Here is a 23,694-nt window from a genome sequence, read left to right on the forward strand (position 1 = left end):
TGTATAAGTATGGTAAGTATGGTACACGGGCACCTCTGTGCACATACAGAGACTGGAGGACAATTTTAGGGGTAAGTTGTCTCCTTTCACCATGGATCTGGGATCAAGTTAAGGTCTAGGCTGAGGCTTATAGGACAAGGGCAAGTGTTTTTAGCCACTGAGTCATTAGTTCCCTAGGCAGGCCTCCTCCCCCTCTGTTTTTGAGACAGAGTCTGCTACATAACCCTTAACTGGTCTGGTAATGTGTACTCAGACTGGCCTTGGAATTACAGGCATCCTCCTGTCTCAACCACCCTAATACTGAGACAGACATGTGCCACCAGACCCAGCAAGATAAAAGGAATCCTTATGTTGGTACAAAATGACTTTTTCTCATTTTTAGTAACTATTAATGCAACAGGATCTCTCTTAGCCTGTGCCAGCCTATAACTTGTAATCCTTTTGCCTCCATTGCCCCTGTGCTGGAACTATAGGTGTGTACCACCATGCCCAGTGACTTTTCCCAACTGAGAATGTTCCTGGTTGCTGAGAAGCCTTGGTCCTGACATTGCTGGGGGCCAGGCAAAGGGAAGACCATGCATAGGAGTGACTTCTGGTCTGCTTCAGACTTGGGTCCTGGAAAGAGAGACCATGCCCCCACCCATCCACCCCGTTCCCATTCCACTACCAGAACTGAGAGGACCAAGGGTTTAGTGACCCTGCTATTCATGAACCCTTCATTTTCCTGTTCAGGAAATGTACAGACTAGCTAGCTTTCACCTGTTTAGAGGCCAAGGAGAGGCTGTCAACACTGTTCGAGAACTAGGGAACCTAGGACTTGGTATGTGTTAGGTAAACACTCTATCCCAGAGCTAAATGTCCAGTCCAGAAAACAGCTAGGCCCCTTTTACTGAGGGAGGGGATAGTTTCGGATTTTGATCCAACTTAGCACCCTGGGGCCTTTCTGGCAATCCTACCAGTGTCTCTACATTCATTTCTCTACGGGCTTCTAGCACGCTACAGTTAAGGAGAGGATAAAGACAGGGCCGGAGTGTAGGATAACGGATGGGATGAAGAGGACAGAGGGGCAAAGGAAGGGGAAGGGAACGACCATTCAACAATGAGATCCCATTAGGTAAGCCGGCTGCTGCACATGCACTGGGAACGAAGGCGTGGGGTGGGGGGGGGACCCTGGCCAGAGTGGCTAAGAAAGGAGAGGAACATTTACAGGGCACCGAGTGGCCATTCTCTCCTGGAGTGTTCATACCCAGCAAGCTTCCAGATGGGGCCTGGAAAATGGCTAGACTGACAGCTTCAGGACAGACAGGTGAGGCTGGAGGGCGGGCTCAGTGGGAAGGCAGGGCGGAGAGGTTCTAGCGCAACTCGGTTCTGGCACTTGGAACTGGGCCAACCTGTGACCAGTATCTTCTTGCAGCTGCCTAGAGCTCCTACTAATCTGAAAAGATGGGGACCTCCTTCTCCCTAGGTCCAAAGAGCTGCAGTAGGGAAGAGGGCTAGAAAAACGAAACCAGCTTGAGAAACAGCTTGCTATGCTCGCAAAGGGAGGGCGCATGGCCCCGCGCGCCTTGTACGTGGGCGACTTCGGAGGCTGAGGGGTGGGGAGTGTTCTACCCAGCAGTGTCCGGTTCCCTGTCTGTTCACAGAAAGGTGTCCGCCGCAGTCACTCACCCCCGCAGATCCCGTGCCCTGTGACCGATCCAGGTCAGCCCTCCCTCCCTCTGTGCTCCACAGCCCACCCCACGCTCCACACCCCCACTGCAATGTGGGCCTCCTAGGCCCACGAGTGGAGAGAGGGTCGTCTAACCGTAACCCACGGTACAAGGACTGGGGGTGTAAAAACATCTCGGCAATAAGACGCATGCAGTAGGCAGCGACAAGCCAAGCTGCTTGCTGCCCCCGCCGCAGCGGGGGAGGTGGAGCCTCGGGGGGAGGGGTTGGGACCGCCGAGACAAGCCTAGAAACTGCTGGAAGAATCGCAGTACCACCGCCGCCGCTGCTCCTTCCGCCGCGCGCCGCCAAAGAGTCCCTGCCGGCCCAGGCCCGTGCCCCTCCCCCCGATCGAGCTGCACCCTCGCTTGCAGCTGCTCTCCGTTCCGGAGGGTGGGGATCCCGGACTCCCTAAAGTTCGACACCGAATTTCTCATTGTCCTGTCCTCTCGATGTGCGATTTTTAGTGAACACGCTATTAAGATAGGGCCTGGGAATGGCAGTCGAGTTGGCCATCACCGTGCTTTTCCAAGTGTTCCCTGAGGACTGGCCTCGTGGGAGTGGAGGCGCCTGCCTCGAGATTTCTGAGGGAGTCGGAGGGCTACTGGCCCGAAGACACATCATTAATGGTATATGCGTACTCCCTGGCCTCACATCGCGGGGCCATGTCCCCGCACTGAACACGGCATTGAAAAGGCCTTGACTCGGAGCCCAGGCCCCGCTCCCGCTGCTCCCCGCCCCCTCCCCGATCTGCTACCATGACGTCAGGTGGGCGGGCGGCGGCAGGTGCGCGCCGGTAGCCACTCCTTTAAGGCGGAGGGATCCAAGGGAGAGGCCGTGCTGTGCTTCGCCTTATATAGGGCGGTCGGGGGCGTCTGAGAGCTCTCTTGAGTCACCCCCGCGCAGCCTAGGCTTTGCGTGCGAGTCGGACGCCCTCCGTGCCCACCCTGCTCTGTGCTACTACTTGGCTTTCCTGTCAAGGTAAGGCCGCGGCCCCCTGCCCCTGCGGCTTTCCGGGGCTCCTTTCCGAGGCTCTTCCCTCCCCCGTTCGCATCTGCCCTAAAGGGGCTCGCCCGGCGGCCTGTGGGCTGATTGTGTCCGGAGTGCCTCGAATTGCTTGTGGTTGACCCCGGCGGGCTTGCGCGGCGAGACACCTCGGTGCCACGAGTGGGTCCCCAGCGCATGAGGTGGGGGCGCGGCCCCGCTAGGTGGTAGATAGCCGCACGTGGTAGCCGCCGACCCGGGACGCTGCCATGTTTGCCCTCCACTTCCGGGCGCGACTGCAGGGTCCGCGCGGTGGCGGACGCCTCTGCGTGACTCAGCACGGCCCGGCGAGGTTGGACTGGCCACCTCTCCTGAACGCCTTTCTCAAGGGGCTTGGCTTTGGGGAGGGGTCCACGGATTGGCAGGGGCGCTTGAACCCATTGCTTTCCCTTTCTAGATCTTTCCTGCTCTCCCGGTGGAGGAGGAGGAGAAACGGGGAGGGGGCTGGCACGTGAGGATTCATAGGTCCCTCCCCTACTCCTCCCCTCCCTGGAGCTCAGATTGTTCTGGAAGCCTCTGGTGCCCCGCCCCAGTGCCCGGATGCTGGGGCAATGGGAGGGTTACGGTGGCGCCCCCTCCCCTTGTGGCGCCCTCCAACGCACGTCCGGCAGTGACGAGGGTCGCTGGATGGCTTGAGCCACCATTTTACTTAGGTTAAGGCCCATGCAAGTCTGCGCAGTGAGCGGTCACGGTGGAGCTTTTACTCTTTGTCCTGATTTAATTACCTCTTGAGCTCCTCATGACTGCAGCCTCGGGTTCTCTTGCCCTGCTAGAATGGAGCAGCACATAGAAACACGGCTGCTGTTTGTTTCTGTTAAAGTTTGTTTTATGCTTAAACGAAAAAGTTGTAGTTAAGAGATTTCCCGTTTATATGCGTCCAGGGGTTGCTTGGGGTTCTTAGTGTGTTAGCGAGTTACTCTCGAATTTTAACAAGGTATGTTGGTAGCCAGGATTGAGAGCCTGGTGGTTGAGCGTACCGTTCAGAAATTATGACTTTGCATTTGTTTGAAGAACCGTTCTTTGGGGAATTTTCCACTGTGGATTTGCTTCTCACTGTAGCTTCAAGGTCTTTTTAAAATTTAAAAATGGCGGTTCTCCCTTGGGAATGGATACTACCCAGTTTAAAGCCGTTTGAACTGGGTTTTAAATGTGCAGCTACCATGGTCTTTGATAAATGTATCATCTTTCGTTCTTAGATGCCTGAGGAAGTGCACCATGGAGAGGAAGAGGTGGAGACCTTTGCCTTCCAGGCAGAAATTGCTCAGCTCATGTCCTTAATCATCAATACTTTCTATTCGAACAAGGAAATTTTCCTTCGAGAGCTGATCTCCAATGCTTCTGATGTGAGTGTTCTGGATTTCTAAAGCATTTTAGAAGTGTGGGAGTGCCAGTTTGAAAGGGAAGAGGCCATTTGGATAAATGGAATAATGTGGCTGTGTATTATGTCTTTACAGGCCTTGGACAAGATCCGCTATGAGAGCCTGACAGACCCTTCCAAGTTGGACAGTGGTAAAGAGCTGAAAATTGACATCATCCCCAACCCTCAGGAGCGTACGCTGACTTTGGTGGACACAGGCATCGGCATGACCAAGGCTGACCTCATAAATAACTTGGGAACCATTGCTAAGTCTGGCACAAAGGCTTTCATGGAGGCTCTGCAGGTGTGTGGCCATTCATCGACAACACTAGTTCATCATTGCTTTTAGCTTGTTAATTTCCCAAACCTTATAAGTAATGAGTACATGTGGAGGTCAGAGGATAGCTTTGACCAGTAGGTCCTGGGGATTGAACTCGATTGTTATACTTGCTCAGCAAGCACTTTTGCTTGCTTGTGCAGAATCGTTTTGCTGCCCTCTAAACTTTTCAAATCCTTTGGCAGGCTGGTGCAGACATCTCCATGATTGGGCAGTTTGGAGTTGGGTTCTACTCAGCCTATCTGGTGGCGGAGAAAGTGGTTGTGATCACAAAGCACAACGACGACGAGCAGTATGCCTGGGAGTCCTCTGCTGGTGGGTCCTTCACAGTGCGTGCCGACCACGGCGAGCCCATTGGCCGGGGTACCAAAGTGATCCTTCATCTCAAAGAAGACCAGACAGAATACCTGGAGGAGAGGAGGGTCAAGGAAGTGGTGAAGAAGCACTCACAGTTCATAGGCTATCCTATCACCCTCTATGTGAGTATGGGCTTTGCAGTCTGAGCAAGCTGCTGGGGTGTAGCTTTTTTGCCTTTCCTGGTGGTCTCTATAATTATTCAATTTGTTGATTTAGCTGGAGAAGGAACGAGAGAAGGAGATCAGTGACGATGAGGCAGAGGAAGAGAAGGGTGAGAAAGAGGAGGAAGATAAGGATGACGAGGAGAAGCCAAAGATTGAAGATGTGGGATCGGATGAGGAGGATGACAGTGGCAAAGATAAGAAAAAGAAGACAAAGAAGATTAAGGAGAAATACATTGATCAGGAAGAGCTGAATAAGACTAAGCCCATTTGGACCAGAAACCCTGATGACATCACTCAAGAGGAGTATGGTGAATTCTATAAGAGTCTCACCAATGATTGGGAGGACCACTTGGCAGTCAAGGTATGTAACTGGAGAGGTGTACCGAGCAGCTTACCCAACTGGACGTAAGAATCAAAAGCTATAGGACCTCAGGCCTGTGCTTGACAGTGGTTTTGCTACCTTTTGGGGGGACTCTAGGTGGTGGGCATGACAACCATGGTTGGAGGGCACTTTGCTGCTAGTATTCTAGGTTTGTTTGGTACTGGGGCTGGTTTCTTGTTAGGGCTTTAGGAGTGTTGTTTTCTGTGGTACATGTTGGATTCTGGGACCTGAGATCCTGAAATGCACTACTGGGTTTTTTTCAGCACTTTTCTGTGGAAGGTCAGTTGGAATTCAGAGCATTGCTCTTCATTCCTCGGCGAGCTCCCTTTGACCTTTTTGAGAACAAGAAAAAGAAGAACAACATCAAACTCTATGTCCGCCGTGTGTTCATCATGGACAGCTGTGACGAGCTGATACCTGAGTACCTCAGTGAGTAGTACCTCTGAGCTTCGGTTATGTAGTGCACGCAAACTCTTAGTGAATCCTGCAGCATACAAACTGAGACTGTCTTCTTCAAGCCAGATAATTGTCTTTGGCATCCCAAACCTTCACTTGACTGGGTAGTTTGAATCTGATAACCAGGCCAGGTTTGATGGGCTGTGACTTGCTCTCTGGTTGATTGTAGACTTCATCCGCGGCGTGGTTGACTCTGAGGACCTGCCCTTGAATATCTCCCGAGAAATGCTGCAGCAGAGCAAGATCCTGAAAGTCATCCGCAAGAACATCGTGAAGAAGTGCCTTGAGCTCTTCTCTGAGTTGGCTGAAGACAAAGAAAACTACAAGAAATTCTATGAGGCCTTCTCCAAGAATTTAAAGGTAAAATGAACAAGTGTTTTCTCTCCTAATTACTTTGCTTAGGGTATTATTTCTTTCCAGCTCATAGGACTTTTTCTTTGCCTACAGCTTGGGATTCATGAAGATTCTACTAACCGTCGGCGCCTCTCTGAGCTGCTCCGCTATCACACCTCTCAGTCTGGAGATGAGATGACCTCCCTGTCAGAGTATGTGTCTCGCATGAAGGAGACACAGAAGTCCATCTACTATATCACTGGTATGTAGGAGCTTGGGTATGATTGAAAGCTGCCTTGGTATGGGAGATTAGGGAGGGACAAATGGCAGTATGGAGGCGTTTTGATCACTGAGTCACATTTAATAATCCTATAGGTGAGAGCAAAGAGCAGGTGGCCAACTCTGCCTTTGTGGAACGTGTGCGGAAGCGGGGCTTTGAGGTGGTGTACATGACTGAGCCCATTGACGAATACTGCGTGCAGCAGCTCAAGGAGTTTGATGGAAAGAGCCTGGTCTCCGTGACTAAGGAGGGCCTGGAGCTACCAGAGGATGAGGAAGAGAAGAAGAAGATGGAGGAGAGCAAGGCAAAGTTTGAGAATCTCTGCAAGCTCATGAAGGAGATTTTGGATAAGAAGGTTGAGAAGGTGAGTTTGTTGGAAGTTTGCCCCCTAGAAATGTTACTGCTGCTGTATAGCTAGTGGGTGGCATCAGGTAAGGAACTCTCTAGGCCCTTCTTGCCCCAGCAATATTATCAGTCTCTTGATGAGAAGGGTAGAAACTTTTTCATAACATAACACATAAGCAATGCAAGAAAAAAGGCCCTGATGTGTTGTCCAGGTTTTTGTTTTTTCAAGATATGGTTTCTCTGTAGCTTTAGAGCCTTTGGCACTCAATTGGTGGATCAGGCTGACCTTTTACAGTGGTGCTCTGCCTGTCTGCTGGGGTTTAAGGCCCTCACTGCCTGGGTGCCCAGGTTATTCTTGAATCCCTGAACTCAAGCTACTTTCAGCCTCCATAGTAGCTGCAGTTTATTCATCTTCCATACTTAAAGCAGTTCCAGGACAACCAAGGTTACATCTTGTGACTTTGTCCACAGGTGACAATCTCCAATAGGCTTGTGTCTTCACCCTGCTGCATTGTGACCAGCACCTATGGCTGGACAGCCAACATGGAGAGGATCATGAAGGCCCAGGCACTTCGAGACAACTCTACAATGGGTTACATGATGGCCAAAAAGCACCTAGAGATCAACCCTGACCACCCCATTGTGGAGACCCTGAGGCAGAAGGCTGAAGCTGACAAGAATGACAAAGCTGTTAAAGACCTGGTGGTGCTGCTGTTTGAAACTGCGCTGCTTTCCTCTGGCTTCTCACTTGAGGATCCCCAGACCCACTCCAACCGCATCTACCGCATGATCAAACTAGGCCTGGGTGAGTGAGGGAGGCTAGGCTTGTGAGCTGTAGGTGGCATGTTACTGAACTGGCTAGATCCTTGGACTGACTTAATACCACCATCTTGTTCAAATCTTTTTTAGGCATTGATGAAGATGAGGTGACAGCAGAGGAGCCCAGTGCTGCTGTTCCTGATGAGATCCCCCCACTTGAGGGTGATGAGGATGCCTCCCGCATGGAAGAAGTAGATTAGAGATGCCCTGGGAAGACCATGTCCTCTGTATAGTTTCCCTGTGCTCCCCCAGCAGCCTTGACTGGCCCTGACCTACCTGGCTCTCTCTGCTCATGCTAGAGGATCTCTTATCCTGTCTTGTGCCTTAAGGCAGGAAAATCCCCTCCCACAGAATAGCAGGGTTGGGTATTGTGTATTGTGTTTTTTTTTTGTTTTGTTCTGAAATTAAAAGTATGCAAAATAAAGAAAATGCAGTTTTATGTAGTCCTGTTCTCCTTGTAACCCTCAGGATGCTGTGGTGGCAGTACATTCACTTCTTCCCTTGAGTTCCTTTCAGCCAACCAAAACACATGGTCAAGTCACTGCTGCAGTTTAATCAAATAAGAGCAAAAGGTGACAAGTACCAAAACTTGGAGCAAAGAACACAAGGGTCCCAAGGGGCTAGGCAGGGCTCTGTTGCCTTTGGCACAGCACCATTTTCACTGACCCCTCCCCCCAAGGTAAACCACATTAGGGCCTGTAAACGGCTTTTTTTTGTGCTGTTCTCGAGAGGTGGGTGTTAAGGGAACAAGCAAAGGCCTGGTACTGTTTCACAGGTCCACCAGCTAATCTCAGATGGGGGAGCTCCAAGTGGATTACCTCTAACTCAGACCCACAACTGCCACTTGCATGAACAGTAGGTAGGGCTCTTAAGGCGAAAGAGGCTGCCTCCAGGGCTCCAATCCTCTGCTGTATGCTGAGAATATTTTGCCCTTGAGCCAGTGCCTCTGAGAAGCTACAGAAATCAGAGCGAGGGTCCTTATTCCATTCCTCATACCTTCTGCACTGGGGGCTCGGTTGGAACAGCCTTCTTTCCCCGCTGCTTACGGCCCCTGGCATAGACTCTGAGTAGTAGGGCAGTAAAGACCACAGCCACTCCTAGTCCCCCCACCACAGTGACAGTGTGACCATAGAGAAGGCAGGAGAGAAGGATGGCAATAGCTTGGCGGAGAGTCATGATGATAGTGAAGACAGCGGCTCCGAATTGTCCAATGGTGTAGAAGATGAAGAGCTGGCCGAAGGCAGAGCAGATGGAGAGGAGGAGAGCATGGAATGCAAACTCACTGTGCCGCCCCATGAAGCGGGCTCCCTCCAGTAGGGCCCCCTGCTCCAGTAGTGAGCCTACTGTGAAAAGACAGGAGAATAAATTGACCCCAAACATCATCTGCACTGATGACATCTTATAGGCAAACAGGGCATCCTGCCAGTTTGAGGTGAAGCTGTCAAAAGCGATGTAGCCTGCTAGTAGGACCAAGCCTGAGAGTGTGGTGGCTGGAGAGCTTCGGGGTTCTGGTCCACTAGACAGCAGAAACATGCTAACCCCAATGGAGATGAGGCCAGCAGTCAGGTATTCCCAGTGTTCATAGCTTCGTCTAGATACTAGCTTTCCCATCATCATGACGGGAATCACCTTGGAGGCCTTGGCTAGTACCTGGGTAGGGAAGCTGACGAATTTAAGTGCTTCATATTGGCACCAGCTGCTAAGCACATTTGACAGACTGGCAAAAGAGTATCGGTACATGGGTGCCCCATGACGGGGTTGCTTGCGTAGGACACAGTAGAGACCTGCCACGATCAAAGCCAGCACACGGTTCATTAGCACCAGGAACTGTGAGTCTGTGAAGTGCTCGCCTGGTGATGTGGCTGTGGCTCCATAGCTGCCGGTCATCACTCTTTCCTGCAGTACACCCCAAGTCAGATAGGACACCTGGGAGGAGGGGAAGAATGGCACTTGTAAGCAAGAAAAGTAAAAGGTAGAAGCTTTCATTTTCTCCCTTCCTTGGGATGATGGATGTGACGTAACTGACAGCATCCTTTTGGTTTCTCTCTAGTAGAGGTTTCTTTCCTAAGCTTTACTTCACCTTGTAGGAAATCAAATGAAGTTGTAAACAGTGACACCTGCTTCAGGACCGGACGCTGTCCATCTTCTGGGCACAAGATCATTAGAGCTGGCTCCATATACCATATAAAGTTTTATTTTGAACCAATTCAAAATAAATTGGAATGTTTGGAAGCCTCAGGGAGGGCTGGCCACTTTCAGTTCAACATATATCTAAGGTGAACTGGCATCCACTCCAAACTATGGCCCTTGATAGTATCCCCCACACAGACAGGCTGCCTAAATTCTTGTGTGTGTGGTCCCGGGGATCGTCTAAGGTTTGTACATGGCAGGAAAGGGCTCTACTTTTGGGTTGTACCCCAAGAGCCCCTTCCACATTATTTTATAATTTTCAGACAGGTCTCACTACACAGTTCTAGTTACCTGAAACTTGACATGTAAACCAGGGCTGTCTCCAACTCAGAGATCCACTTGCTCTGCCTCCCACATGCTGGGACAAACCCACCATAATGCTTGATTTATTTTATGTTTTGACAGAATCTCACACTAAATTGCTCAGGTAGGCCTTGACACTCACTCTCTCTCTCTGTCTCTCTGTCTCTCTCTCTCTCTCTCTCTCTCTGTCGGTTTTAAAGTCAGGGTTTCTTTGTGTAGCTCCGGCTGTCCTGGGATTTACTCTGTAGACTAGGCTGGCCTTGAACTCAGAGAGGTCCTCGAGCCTCTGCCTCTAGAGTGCTGGGATTAAAGGGGAGTGCCATCACCACCAGGTGCAGGCCTTGAACTTTCAATCCTTCTGTTTCAGCTTCCAAGTTTTGCCACCATGCCTGGGATTCCCCAGAATTTTGTCAGCGAGATTATATATTAGATATAGTACACAAAACAGAAGAGCACAGAAAAGACACACTAGACATCATTACATATGTGTACGGTGAAATCGCAGTACAGGTGCCGAAGGAGGAAAAGCTAAGAGGAAGAAAGCACTCAACACTTTCAGGGTGGGGCCGTGTCCTGGTCCTGCAAGGACACAAACCATACCTAAATCAACAAACCTTTGGTGTCGGCAGGACAACTTTGGTTTTATTATGTTCCTGGCTATCTGGACCCAATCTGGCAAGAGAAGGGGAGCCTGTCTACTTACCTGGAGCCCCGAGGCACAGAAGACCAGCTTCAGGATCTGCCAAGACGGGGTACTATCTGCTGTAGCATCTGCCCGCGGAGTTAGGGGAACCTCATCAGAGGCCTTGGGCTCACTTCCAAACACACAGGCTTTCACCAGCGGAAAGCAGATACCTCTGCCTGAAGAAGACACACAAAGTCAAGCCCCACAACTTCTTCAGAGCAGTCAGCAAACCCCCCACCCCGACCTACTGACCTCCCTCCCTTCCCAAGTCACAGTCGGCTTTGAATGTCTGTCAACACCTGCAATAGAACCTGGTTTGTTTCCCCACCCTTTGACCACATTACCTGTCTCTAGGTAGTTCTTCCGTCTTAAGTATTGCACCAGAAGGTAGCCAGGTACCATAAAGCTGGCATAGCCAGCAGCATTCAAGAAAAAGCGGAAGAACCACAGTTGTGTCCAGGACTGCGAAGGGGCTTCGGGTGACTCTCCACCTGCTCCCAAAGAAGGGAGCACGGCGAGCACCACCACTGCCCACCATCTGCTGGGACAGCCAAAGCAGCGATTAGGGTTGCAGCTCTTCAGCACCTCTGCCCTCCGGAGGGGACTGTACCAGAGAAGTGCCCAGTGGCGTCCCCGCCCCCTCCGCTGCAGTCCGGCGGGACGGACAAAGAGCCTCTCTCTCCCTCTCTCTCGGGGGGTCCGACGCAGGCCAGGCAGAACCTCCTCCCTTCCCAGGGGCGGCCCCGCCTGCCCAACCACATAGGTCGCCTCTGTTCCCTCCAGCGCGCGGGCAGCTCAGGCCACAGGCGCCCCCCCCTTCCCGCTCCGGAGCGCCACAATCCCACATCTCCTCCGGACGACACTCCCGAAGCCCCCCAGGATCACAGGCCACACGCCGCGCCCCCATCCACACCGGCTCCCTGACAGCGCCACGCGGGTCTGCAGCTGGAGGACCCCACCCCGCCTCCCGAGCCCTGGGGTCTCGGTCACGTGGCCCAGGGGTCTCAGTCACGTGGGCCATGGCTGCCCGAGCCCCCCACCTGGCGTCCATGGCCCAGCCGCGTGGGGCGGAGGGGGGACCGGGGAATGCGAGTCCCCGGGCCGCACGCTACCTCCGCTCCCTTCGCCGCCCGCTCCAGCAGCCAGCTAGCCAGTCAGCCAGCGGAAGTGCTGCGCTCTTCCCGCCTCCTCCCCGCCTGAGCCCCTCCGCGGCGCCCCGGCCACAGCGCCCCCGCGCGGCTCGGAGGCAGACCAGGCCCGGTTCTCGCGGGGAACCCCAGTTGGGACTCCCTCCCTATTCGTCAGCTTGCTTGGTCACAACCATCAGCCCTTGCCATCCCAGACACAGTGACGACTGTTGCCACCTAGAGGACTGAACTTTTGAGTATCTGAGATCAAGCACTTCCCCTTACGTTTTACCCTTTTCTAACAATGATGTCTCCTTCCTGTTATCCCCCTAGTACTGGTGACCGTGACCTTCCAGACACTGCACGACCTCGTGCATCCTCCTCGCCCACTCACTCGACCAACCCTGTAGAATCCTGCTGACCTGTTTTCAGTTCCTTTAACTCATGGAAGGCCTTCCCCCAATGCTCTGCCCCTTTCTTTGCTCATCCTATGTCACAACTTCTGTCTCTTTCGGTTTTTCGAGACAGGGTTTCTCTGTGTAACAGCCCTGGCTGTCCTGGAACTCACTTTGTAGACCAGGCTGACCTCGAACACACAGAGATCCACCTGCCTCTGTCACCCTACTGCTGGGATTAAAGGTGTGTGATAACCACCACCAGGCTTTATGTCCCAGTTTTTAGGACACCTGTCTGAAGCTTCCTTGGTCACCCAAAGAATGATTCTACACCCACTCCAGTGTCCTTCCTGCTAGTTTTACCCCTCCCAGCACCCATTGGAACTTCTGACCATGTATTTAGTTGTCTATAGTTTTAATAGCTGTCTCACTCACAGGATGCACTTGCTTAGGGTTTATAAGCGCAAAGCATCACAACTATGTTGGTTTATTTCTTCTTATTCTTCATGCCGGCCATGGGCCTGACCTAGCAGGGCCCTCAGTGTGTGGAATCTAAGGGGAAGGAAAGTAGAGTTGCAGCTCTTTTGTGCTCAACGTTCCCAGCATCTCCAGGGACATGTCTCCATATTCCTCCATCCCTGACCATTCCCACATGAAGGAGATGTGACTGTGCTGGCAGGAAGCAGGCCTGAGAACTCCCAGGCCTCCCACCATACCCAGCAAGTGTTATAATTCTGCTACCCAGGTGACAGGGAAGGCCAGCAGATTACAACAGCAAGGCCCTACTCCCCTTGCTCAGGGCCAGTTTCTCTGTCTTTATCTCGGGATCACAGGTCCCACCTGCCTATGCAAACAATTGTAGAAGGGAAACATTTTTTTAAAGTCTCTCTCTTACATTTTAGTGTCATGTTACAGAATTATCCCTTTCCAAAGGCTCTGTTTAGAGCCTTATGTATGACGTCTTTAGACAAGTGTGTTTTCCCGGGCCCACTGCCATCAGACCCATAATCCCAGCTACTCAGGAGGCTGAGCAGAAGAATCCTAGTTTAAGGACTGCTTGGGCTACAGAGTGTGTTCCAGGCCATCTCAGGCAACCCAGTGAGACCCCGCCACAAAATTAAAAGTAAAAAGAGGGCTGGGGATAGAGCTACTTGATAGTAAGCTTGCCTACCATTGGGAGGCTCTAGGTTCAACCTCCAGTCCTAAGCACGCTCACAAAGGGGTTTTAGGTAAGGCCCCTCAGGGTCCTGTTTGCTTATCCGTTTTCCTGATGGTTGTCAGTTTCAGTCCATGCCATCTTCAACAGAAGCAAGCAGGCTTCACTCGGGATACCTGGGGCTTTGAGGGTTTTTCCATCCTGTCCACCTGGGAAGTTCTTCCTTCCAGACCGGCTTCCTCGTTTGCAATCCTTCCTCTTCTGTTAGGACTACACTAGCCCCAGGCTCTGGCCTCTTCAGAGGGGCATGCTGCTTGGGCCCCAACTGCAGCAGCTGTGGCTTCAGCTTCCAGGTAGGAAAAGGTGGGACCCCTGACCTGGCTTCAGTCAGTACACAGCAGTGGCTTCCCGGAGATTTTCAGGTCATCAAAGGGCAAATAAGAAAGGAGCTGAGGAAGACAATAGAGAGGAACAGAGTTAAGGTCCTGAGAGAGGGCAGTAGGGAGCTGGTAGGAACTCTGTCAATACTAACTTCCCAGACAGTGGGTGACCTGGGCACGGCAGAGCCCCAAAGCTTTAGACAAACTCTGTAATAAGTCATGCAGAATATCAGAGCCAGGAGTGACTTAGAGCTGATCCAGTCCATTGGACTATTCTTTGGTGGTGGTGTTGGGGGAGTGGGGAAAGAAGAGCATTACATACTTTGAGTATTTTTGTTTTGTTTTTAAGACAGGGTTTCTCTGAGTAACCACCTTGGCTGTCCTGGAACTCACTTCGTCGTAGAGCAGGCTGGCCTCGAACTCACAGAGATATGCCTGCCTTTGCCTCTTAAGTTCTGGGACTTAAGGCATGTGCCGGCACACCTGGCTTAATATTTTTTATGTATAGAAAATGTGAGTTTTGCTGGTAGGGGGAGGTGCACACCTTTAATCCCAGTACTCAGGAGGAAGAGGCAGGCATATCTCTGTGAATTCAAGGTCAGCCTGGTCTACAGAGCAAGTTCCAGGAAAGGCTCCAAAGTTATAGAGAAATTGTCTCAGAAAATAAATAAATAAATAAAATAAAATGTGAGTTTTGCCAGGTGGTGGTGGCACACACTTTCAATCCCAGCACTCAGGAGGCAGAGGCAGGTGGATCTCTGTGAGTTTGGGGACAGCCTGGTCTACAAAGTGAATTCCAGGACAGTCAGGGCTGTTACACAAAGAAACCCTGTCTTGAGAAGAAAAAAAAAAAAGGTCTAAGACTTGGACCAGGTATAGATTTATATGCTGCAGACATCTGCTGAAGCAGGTGCTGAAGCTCTTTGGGTTCTCCCTGGCCTTAGCAGGATTCACTCCTGTCAGAGTCCAGGTTTGGGCTCTTCGGGCCTGATTAGTTTAGGAAACTGGCTAAGGGCCAAAGACAGCCCAAGATGTTACAGTTGTTTAGCTTCAGTCCTGTCTGCCCTAGCAGTTTCGGGAAGAGGGAACGTTTGAGCTGAGGCTGGTCCTGAAGTTGCTATATAGATGAAGAAGACCTTCAGTATTTGATCTTTCCGCCCCCATTCCCCAAGTGCTGGAATTATAGGTAAATGCCACTTTATGTGGTTCTGGGGACTGAACCCAGAGCCTCTTACATGCTAAGCAAGCTGTCTGTCCTCTGAATTGCATTCCCAACTTGACCCCAGCACTGTTAACTTAGTTAATGAGGCAGAGGTCCTTCGCCTAGTTGAAAGAGCCCAACTCTGTTATGGGTGGGAGGCCCTGCAAGGCAGAGCGCCTGTCTCTTACATCCTCAGCCAGGTCCTGGGGTGTCTCATCTTCTACATTCAGCAGCAGGGAGTCGGCACCAGCCTCACACAGAGTGGATGAGATGCTGTTGAGGCCTCGGCCAGCTGCCAGATGCAAAGGCGTGCAACCATTGAGCATGCGGGCGTCTACCCGGGCACCAGCCCGGAGCAGGAACTGCACCAGGCTGCGCTCCTGGGTTTCCACAGCCAGGTGCAGGGCAGTCTTTCCACTGGTGGCCTCCTGGAGACGAATGGAGGTGTCAGTTAGGAATGTCAAGAGGTAACAGGCTGAGCCTGAGCTCTGAAGCCAACATGTTTAACATGAGTGGGGACCTGCAGCTAGACCAGATGGCGGCAGGTGGCGGGCCAGCTGGCGCCCTGATTGGTGGCCTCACCTGTGCGTCAATGTCAGCTCCATTCTGAAGCAGCAGTTCTATGAGTGGTTGGTTCCTCTGCAATGTGGCGATGTGGAGACAGGCCAGACCTGGGGTGGAGTAGGTGGGGGCTGCTGTTTGGTGTCTACTGATCCTTTTCGTCAGGGACTCCCCAACCCTTTGGCCTCATGGGACTCGGCCTACTCAATGCCTCTAATCACAGGACTGTTAAAATACAACCTCCCCAAAACCCCCTCAGAAGTCTGAGAGGAGAGGAACTCAAAGTTTCCATTTGTTCAGTCATGTTATTGAAACCTTCATGCTTCAAGGATCAGGTTGCTGAGTGACAGCCCCAAATGCACACATTCTTCCAATATACACCCCACGCCTGCTAACTCCAGACTTTTACCTGACTGGGGATCCTCATGGCCCAGTCTCTACCTAAGGGTGGTTTCTTCCTATGTGCCCCATGGCTTTTATTTTACTTTATTTTGCTATTTCCCTCCTGGCTAGAACCTCCTTCCTTTCTCCAAGCTTGCCTGTAATAGAGACCCAGATTGAAACGTACATTTTAATTTTTTTTTATCACGTTCCAGTCTCTTCTGTTCAAAGGTCCTTGACTCTGAGGACTTCCCTGACAACCCTACAAAAAAAAAAAACCAACCCCCCCATCCCAGTTCTCCCCGCTCTGCTCCCCACCAACCCCCATTTCCTTTAAACACACATATAGTTCACTTTCAACCGTCTCTCTCTTCCTTGGTTTTGCTCACAGATGTGAGCTTTGCTCCTCCGGCAATGTGTGGCACACAGAAAGTGAGTTCACTTGTTCATCTAATTGCTAATAAATTAAATATCTTTAGGGCAGGATTTAGATTTCTGCTCACACACTGCACACACTGGGGAAATTCTGAAACAAGTCATTCACTGGGTCCCTTAGTAAGGATGTATTGAGTGCTCATGCGCTTAGCCTGGAGAAACAGCAACAGGCAGGGTCCCTTGGGCCTGTCTTACCCCTCCTTTACCCCTCAGGCCCTGGAGCTACATGCACCTTGCCAGTTCTTCAGTTGGAGGTCCAGGGGGTGGGATGGCTCTCTGCCTGGCTCTGGCTGCTCCTCCAGCAGGCAGCATGCACAGGCCAGATTCTGGCGCTGACAGGCTACATGCAGGGCTGTGTCACCGTGTTGGTCCTGTAGTATCCGGCTGGCTCCCTTCAGCACCAGTGCTCGAACTATATCTGGCTGGTCCAGGTGAACAGCTAGATGGAGTGCTGTCTGTAGGCACAGAGGGTCACAGGGTCACAGGGTCACAGGGCACTGCAGCAGGCTCCTACCTCTGAGAACATATTTGGGGACAGGGTACAACCATGTTTTTTAAAGATTTATTTATTTGTTATGTATGCAGTGTTCTGCCTGCATGTATGTATGGTTGTGAGCCACCATGTGGTTGCTGGGAATTGAATCTCTGGAAGAACAGTCAGTGCTCTTAGCCACTGAGCCATCTCTCCAGCCTGGTACACCATCTTTAAGTCCTAGCATCTTCTCTGAAAGTAACTGTAAAAGCCAGAGTTGGATCTTTCATGAAATTATCCCTAAGTCCTTTCCCAAATGCTTGGGACTCCAATTCTGGTAGCAGGGTGAGGGAAATGGAGCTCCCTGCTCTTAATCCTTCATCCTCTGGAGATATCTGTTCTATCCTCAAAGGTTGGTCTGCAGGGGTTGAGGGAGGGAGGAAGACAGAACAGCCAGGGCAGTCTCTCTGACAACTCCTTTAAGACTCAGTTAAAATGTCATCTCTTACCCAGACAACAAAGAGGACCCTAAGAAAGACATACACGGATCTAATTTACATGGGAAGTAGAAAAAGACAAGATCTTCTGAGTAAATTGGGAGCATGGGGACCATGGGAGAGGGTAGAAGGGGAGAGGAGAGGAAGAGAGGAGAGCGGAGAAAAATATATAGCTTAATAAAAACAATTAAAAAAAAAAGATGTCATCTCTTTTATTTGGCCTTCCTTGCCTGTCCCTCAAAGTTACCAGACCCCACTGAAGCTGGTATGATCTTCAGTACAATTGTTACCGTGCTATATAATTATGTGCTGGCGATGAGTCTGTGGGCACCTCGTGGGCAGAGGCTACATTTTACTCGGTCATCTGTGATGCAGATGCTAGCTCGTCTGGCAAATGGCTTCCTATGGCCTCTGGTTTGGCTATTGGATTTGGTAGCCAGGTTACAGACAGGTATCTGGACATAGCCTTCTCTCTCTACTTACCTGGTAAAGGTTGTTCTGAATGTCCAGAACTTCCTGGGGCAGGAAAGTCAAGCAACAGAACAGCACCGCTGGGGCTTCGTGAATTACCGCCAGGTGGAGAAGCCTGCAGCAGGAGGGGGCTAGGGTCAGGGCCCAGGCGGGAGAGGGTATACCAGAGTCTTGGGGTTAGAATGAATGCACCAGCCTCTAACTCGCTGCCCACAGCCGAGTCAGGGCAGGAAGTGAGAGTTTGGGCCAGGAAGTAAGGGGTTGTCACAGGAAGCCAGGATTCTGGAGGTGGGAGCTCCAAGATCTGCTGGCTAACCTGTGGAAGGCCTTGGCTGGGTGGGCATGTGGGCAGGGTGCTGACGGGACAACAACCTTCCTGTCCAACTTGCCCACACCCAGCTCCCTTCTGCCCCCGGGGCCCTGCCAGGCCAGCTGCAGCTCAAAGCTAAACTGAAAGCTGCTGGCGGAACTCAGAGGGGGTTTCCAGGGCCGAGTTACCCACCTCCCCACAACAGGGAGGACAGGAGGAGGCAGATGTGGGGTTCCCCCGACAACTCAATGTCACACATTCCAAGGGAGGGAAGAGAGCGAGCGTGGCATGTCGATCTGTTGCCTTAACCATGAGTCAAGAGGGTCATTCTGCAGTCTGGGCAGGACAGAGGAGGCCTGGTCAGAAACCCTCTCCTGAGTACAGCTCCAGGGGGAGTTTGGTGCAGTGTAGAAAATGTGTTTGATGGGGAGGGGGTGACAATGGGGCAATTGGGGCATTTGGGATGGGAAGTTCCAGTCTTGGGGTTTCCCCACATCAGGTGGGGAAAATGAAAGCTAGGGCTAAACGCCCAAACCTGGACAGCTGCTTGGGGCAAGCTGGCTAAAGGCCTGTCTGGGCTCGGGAGGGGGATACTTAGGCAAGAGAGGGGCAAGCTTTTGCTGCAGGCAGGCAGTAAAGAAGGCCAGGAGAGAGTGACGAGGGAGGGAGGAACCACTCTGGAAATCCCCTCGGCCAGGGCCTGCTCTCTGGGTCACATTCCTGCAGCCACCTCCCTCTCTCCCTCAGTCTCCCCTCCTCCCACTTCCTTTCCCACTTCCACACTTCCACAGTCCAGCCACCTCCAAAGGAGGAAAGAGCTCCGCTGGGGAGTCCTGACGCTTCTCCGCATGCAGCACCTGTCTCTATCTAGCCAGAGCGGGCCAAGGTTGGAGCTCAGAGGCTCACAAAGGCGGGGCAGCAGGAGAAGTTCTGCACGGAGCTCCCAAACTCTGAGGTTCTGGGCTAATGGTTTGTGATCCAGGCACCAAATATAAAGGGCCTACATCCTCTCTCCCACTTACAGGGTGGAGATTGTCTTTGCCAGTACCCACCCAAGACCCCCGTATCTCCAACAGGCAGTCAGGACAGGTACCCCCTGCGTCCCAGCACACCTCTCATCTGGGACTCCAACAACCCATCTTCTGTCTGTCATCTCAAAACCCAGTCACTCCCTCCGCTAGCCTGTTCTACCTAAGGCCAATTCTCATACTGGCCACTCGATTGCCTCTTAGTCCAGCTGCACCTGACTCCAACTGGGCCTAGGAGTGGAACAAGAAAGCGAAGAGACAAGACAGGACAGTGAGGAGAATTTGGGGAGCTCAGGAGGTGCAGGGTGCTGGGGAGGCTGACACCAAGCCATCACTTCCCTTTTCTCGGCAGAGGAGGAAGTGAGCTGGGGCAGCCAGCTGCCTGTCCTGTTTGCTGGGGCAAGAATTCTCGGTTCAAACACCCTGCTTTTGGAACCAATTCCAAACAGGCAACCTGGGAGTTGAGGCAACCCTTAACTCAGCTTCCTGGGCTCAAATGGCAACCCGTAAGCTGGTGTTGCTCTTGTTCCTAGGGATAGGGCATTCTGAACTCAGACCCTGGGCTCTCAGATATTGAGCAAACAGGGACGTTCTCTCTCCCAACTAGAAAAATAAAAACTGAATTGATGTGGGGAATTTCTCTTCCCAGGGGTGGGTCATTGGTAGATATTTCAAGACTCTGGTTGGTGTTCCTGGTTCCAAGGGCCTTTCTAGTTCTGCCCACCCCCAAAAGAGGGAGATGGTGTCTGGTCTTTTGGTGTGAACCTGGCAATAGCTTAAATAAAAGTGGGCTATGTGAGTTAAGTTTGGAGAAGGATGTTGGCCCTTCCAGGAAGGGTCTATCCTCTTGAGTGGTGATGGTGGTGATGGATGCCCAGTCAGTTGCAGCTCCCGGGGAGCCTCTGACTGAGCATCGGATCTCAGACTAGCCAGTTTACTCACGTGTCTCCATCCTCAGAGATGTATGTGAGCGCTTCGAGTTGCTGAGGGCTCAGTACCTCCGTGTGGGGCAGCGGTGAGCCTGGGGCCGGGTCCTCCACTTCGGGTCTCCCCAGCAAGGGCAAGGACTCGGTGAGGGTGAGAGAGGAGGAGGCATAGGTGGAGTCCGCTCGCTCTCCATCTGCATCTTCTTTCTCCCCTGGTTCCTTGTGGGTCTCTGGAGGGTGGCTCCAGGGCTGTGGACAGCCTCTGTGTGATGGTCCGGAGACTAGGGCCGCAGCAGGCTCGGGCAGGGAGCGCAGAGAGCGCAGCGACTCTATGCCCGAGTCGCACTGGCTGTCGTCCGCCTCGTCCGGCTCCTTCCGCGCATCCGACATGCCGGCCGCCCCAGCCCGGGGTTCGGGGTCCAGCGGGATCTAACTCTGAGATGTGCTGCGCGCTTTTCCGGGTTGTGGGGCCGCCTAACAGAACCAGAGTCCCTCTCCGAGAGGCCTCATTACCCGGCTGTGCAGGCGCAAGGAGCGGTCTAGAAGCGCGAGAGGTCCGGGGCTCCGGCCAGGTCCACGGCAGCGGATGCTTTGGGCAGCTGAACGGTCCCTAGTCCAGTCTTCTCTCTTGCCCCGCCCCCGGGCCCAAGAAGTGGCGGCCAGTCACTACCACGCCCACAGCCCCGCCCCTCAAAGGCGCTTCCGGGTAGAGCGAGCCCCGCCCCTCAGAATCCCCCTGACTGCTGCCTGCGTAGGCAGGGAGTCTCTAGTTACTGTCTTGACTCACTCCTATGTGGTTTCGCCCATTCATTCATTTGTTCGTTCATCATTTCACCCTTACCGTTCCCTTTTATTTCATTCATTAATCCCATGTTCGTTCGTTCCTTCTTTCAGTTCTGTGTCTTCATTATCTATTCGTGCATTCTTTAAAAAGTGTCTTTCTTTTTCTGCACAAATGGGCTGCTTTGTGGGGAGACCGCATGATGTCTTAGGGTTTTTGTTGCTCCAAGGAAACACCATGGCCTAAAAGCAAGTTGGGAAGGAGAGGGCTTATTCCACCTACACTTTCACACCGCTGTTCATTGATGAGGGAAGTCAGGACAGGAACTCAAATGGAGGCAGGAACTGATGAAGAGGACACGGAGGGGTGCTGCTTACTGGCTTGCTCCTCATGGCTTGCTCTCTTATAGAATCCAGGAGCATCAGCCCAGGGATGGCACCACCCAGAATGGGCTGGGCCCTCCCCATCAGTTACTAATTAAAAAAATGTCCTGCTGGGCGGTGGTGAGGCACACATTTAATCCCAGCAGGCAGAAGCAGGCAGATCTCTGTGAGTTCAAGGCCAGCACGGTCTACAAGAGCTAGTTCCAGGACAGGCTCCAAAGCTACAGTGAAACCCTGTCTCGAACCTGCCCCCCCCCAGATTATCCCACAGTTGGATCTCATGGAGTATTTTAATTGAGGTTCCCTCCTTTCAGATAACCAGCTCCTGTGAAGCTGACATAAGGACAGGCAGCACAGGCGGGAAGGCTTTGCTTCCTACCCTTTGCCTATTTTTCTTTTTTTTTCGACAAGAAAGGATGCTGGTGCTCCACTAACTTCTTTTCTTTTTTTAAATTTTATACACATTGGTGTTTTTTGCCTTCATATATGTCTGTGTGAGGGTGTTGGATCCTGTGGAACTGGAGTCACAGACAGTTGTGAGCTGCCATGTGGGTGCTGGGAATCGAACCCTGGTCCTCTGGAAGAGCAGCCAATGCTCTTAACCACTGAGCCATCTCTCCAGCCCCCCCCCCACCTTGCGTATTTTTCTCAATTTCTCTTGTCTTTTTATCTTTTCCTATCAGTGCCCAGGGTTATGGGTAGGGAGGGGGCACACCTCATTATCTTTAGGAAAGCAGCTTTTCCTTGGGGAATCTTTATAGACAGCCTCCTGTGCCTGCTCCCCAGATTTGGCAGGAGGATGTGATTTGGAGAAGTGGGTTTTCTGGGGCAGACTTGTCTAACAAGTCATGGTGGTCATGTGGTTTCTTCTTCCTCACAGGGTGATGCACTGGCCTTTGGTGGGTACAGTATCTGGCTACCCCTAGTAGTCAGAGAAGTCTAGTTCCTCACAGTGGAACCAGGATGGGGAGGCCCCCGACACTATGGAGGTCTCCACCTCAGCCCCAGCCATGAAACATCTTTCTCTCCCTGACCTGCTTTTCCTCGACATCGCTGGGTTGAGAACACCACCCACACGTGAGCCTGAGCTGGAGCTTCACGCTGCTCTTCCTTTGGGCTAGCAATACCCTTCGAAGGTCCTTACCCACTCAGGGAGCAGCTACATTGCATTCCTGGCACTGCAGAAAGGAAGCTGGGGTAGATAACTACTAAGCCGTTCTCTTCTAATCTTTCCCCAGGAACCTTATGCTATTCATCCAACCATTCACTCATTTGCAAACATATACGAGTTATTTTGATATATCTGGTATCCTCTGATCCGAGAGACAAATCAATAACCACAGTAACAGTAACAACCAACAGTCACTATCATTTCCACTATCACCAATGCCATCACCACAAGAAAAAAAAAATTCAGTCTTCTAAAAGTTTTTGGTCGGGTCTGGAGAGATGCTCCAGCAGTTAAGAACACTTGCTACTCTTGCAAAGGACCCAGGTTCAGTTCCCAGCACCCACAAGGGGGCTTGCAACCACCTGCAATCCGCTGTCTGATCTGATGCCCTCGTCTGACCTGCATGGGCACTTGGTGTAAGCACGGTGCACATGCACACATGCAGGCACAATAACATAAAATAAAACAAACGGATCTTTTAAAGTTTCTGGAAGTTGCCACTTAGAATGTTTGTCACACAGCAGGGCCAGCTACCTCCCGAGAGAGATGAAATCGGTTCAGTTTGAACTGGAGATGGGGAGGGAAAGAGCTGAGAAGAGAAGCCACCTCTTCTCACCCACCGCTCTCTATCCAACTAGAGGACTAACCAGAGGATGCGCTGAGCAGAAGGCAGGCGGGATCCTGTCAGGATAGTCAAGGAACCGAGGCGTCTATTAAGAATGTAGATCCAAGGGTAGAATGCTTCTCTTGAAAATGCAGTCAATGCCTTGGGTTTGATCCTTGGCATGATACCCCAAAACAAATACCCCAACAATCAAAACAACAGCAGACACTCTATTAGGGTCAGAAGTTTTCAATTTCCTCTCCCATTCTCAAAATTTAAGCAAATGTACACGCCACAGGTTAAAGAAACTGCCTGAGGCCCAGAAAGGTCAGCTGACTTGCCCAAGAATCCATAGTCGGAAAAAATACTGAACTGGCTTCTTCTGACCTAATCCTATGTTTTATACGTTTTCTTCCATGAAATTCTTATCACGATCTAAATCTAGCTGATGGTGAAACCTGTGCACTCTGCAAGGGCACAGACTCAGGAAAGTGCAGGGACCTCCTTTCTAATTCACAAAGAAGCCAAATTTGAAGATGACACTGTTCCCACCAACCACCAACCAGGTGTCTGTCTAGTCCTGAACCCTAACAGTTGTGTGGCAACCCCTTTATTGACCACAAGAGGGCAGCAATGAGCCACCCACAGCCCCAGCC

The 23,694-nt window shown here is 51.8% G+C and overlaps 3 protein-coding genes across 3 annotated transcripts; 1 reads left to right on the forward strand and 2 right to left on the reverse strand.

Moving 5' to 3' along the window:
• The first annotated feature begins 2,529 nt into the window (after nt 1-2,529).
• Nucleotides 2,530-8,024, forward strand: Hsp90ab1 (heat shock protein 90 alpha family class B member 1). Its single transcript, XM_048445238.3, has 11 exons — nt 2,530-2,688; nt 3,948-4,094; nt 4,206-4,412; nt 4,631-4,924; nt 5,019-5,327; nt 5,612-5,777; nt 5,974-6,164; nt 6,252-6,399; nt 6,513-6,781; nt 7,234-7,567; nt 7,672-8,024. Exons 2-11 carry the CDS (start codon nt 3,948-3,950, stop codon nt 7,779-7,781), a joined length of 2,175 nt encoding a protein of 724 aa, XP_048301195.1. The 5' UTR covers nt 2,530-2,688; the 3' UTR covers nt 7,782-8,024.
• A 90-nt stretch (nt 8,025-8,114) lies between these two features.
• On the reverse strand, nt 8,115-11,937 carry Slc35b2 (solute carrier family 35 member B2). The gene is made up of 4 exons (XM_048445239.3): nt 11,800-11,937; nt 11,104-11,297; nt 10,778-10,935; nt 8,115-9,507 (listed from the first exon to the last, which is right to left on the reverse strand). Exons 1-4 carry the CDS (start codon nt 11,808-11,810, stop codon nt 8,572-8,574), a joined length of 1,299 nt encoding a protein of 432 aa, XP_048301196.1. The 5' UTR covers nt 11,811-11,937; the 3' UTR covers nt 8,115-8,571.
• Nucleotides 11,938-12,679: 742 nt separating this feature from the next.
• Nucleotides 12,680-20,728, reverse strand: Nfkbie (NFKB inhibitor epsilon). Its single transcript, XM_048445241.3, has 6 exons — nt 20,116-20,728; nt 17,848-17,950; nt 16,628-16,850; nt 15,601-15,689; nt 15,207-15,446; nt 12,680-13,886 (listed from the first exon to the last, which is right to left on the reverse strand). Exons 1-6 carry the CDS (start codon nt 20,487-20,489, stop codon nt 13,821-13,823), a joined length of 1,095 nt encoding a protein of 364 aa, XP_048301198.1. The 5' UTR covers nt 20,490-20,728; the 3' UTR covers nt 12,680-13,820.
• Nucleotides 20,729-23,694: the final 2,966 nt, after the last annotated feature.

Source organism: Myodes glareolus, chromosome 18 (genome assembly GCF_982192425.1).
Source record: "Myodes glareolus chromosome 18, mMyoGla1.1, whole genome shotgun sequence".
Classification (NCBI taxonomy): Eukaryota; Metazoa; Chordata; class Mammalia; order Rodentia; family Cricetidae; genus Myodes; species Myodes glareolus.

What these genes read in the sequence shown, in the direction of transcription:
- Hsp90ab1 (XM_048445238.3), top strand. Translation starts at nt 3,948, where the DNA reads ATGCCTGAGGAAGTGCACCATGGAGAGGAAGAGGTGGAGACCTTTGCC. An exon ending in AGGACCACTTGGCAGTCAAG is followed by an intron (nt 5,328 to 5,611) that starts GTATGTAACTGG and finishes GGTTTTTTTCAG; the next exon opens with CACTTTTCTGTGGAAGGTCA. An exon ending in CATGATCAAACTAGGCCTGG is followed by an intron (nt 7,568 to 7,671) that starts GTGAGTGAGGGA and finishes AATCTTTTTTAG; the next exon opens with GCATTGATGAAGATGAGGTG.
- Slc35b2 (XM_048445239.3), bottom strand. An exon ending in GAAGAACTACCTAGAGACAG is followed by an intron (nt 10,936 to 11,103) that starts GTAATGTGGTCA and finishes TGTCTTCTTCAG; the next exon opens with GCAGAGGTATCTGCTTTCCG. An exon ending in TCTGTGCCTCGGGGCTCCAG is followed by an intron (nt 9,508 to 10,777) that starts GTAAGTAGACAG and finishes CCCTCCTCCCAG; the next exon opens with GTGTCCTATCTGACTTGGGG.
- Nfkbie (XM_048445241.3), bottom strand. Translation starts at nt 20,489, where the DNA reads ATGTCGGATGCGCGGAAGGAGCCGGACGAGGCGGACGACAGCCAGTGC. An exon ending in GAGCTGACATTGACGCACAG is followed by an intron (nt 15,447 to 15,600) that starts GTGAGGCCACCA and finishes ATTCGTCTCCAG; the next exon opens with GAGGCCACCAGTGGAAAGAC. An exon ending in CCCAGGACCTGGCTGAGGAT is followed by an intron (nt 13,887 to 15,206) that starts GTAAGAGACAGG and finishes TGTCTTCCTCAG; the next exon opens with CTCCTTTCTTATTTGCCCTT.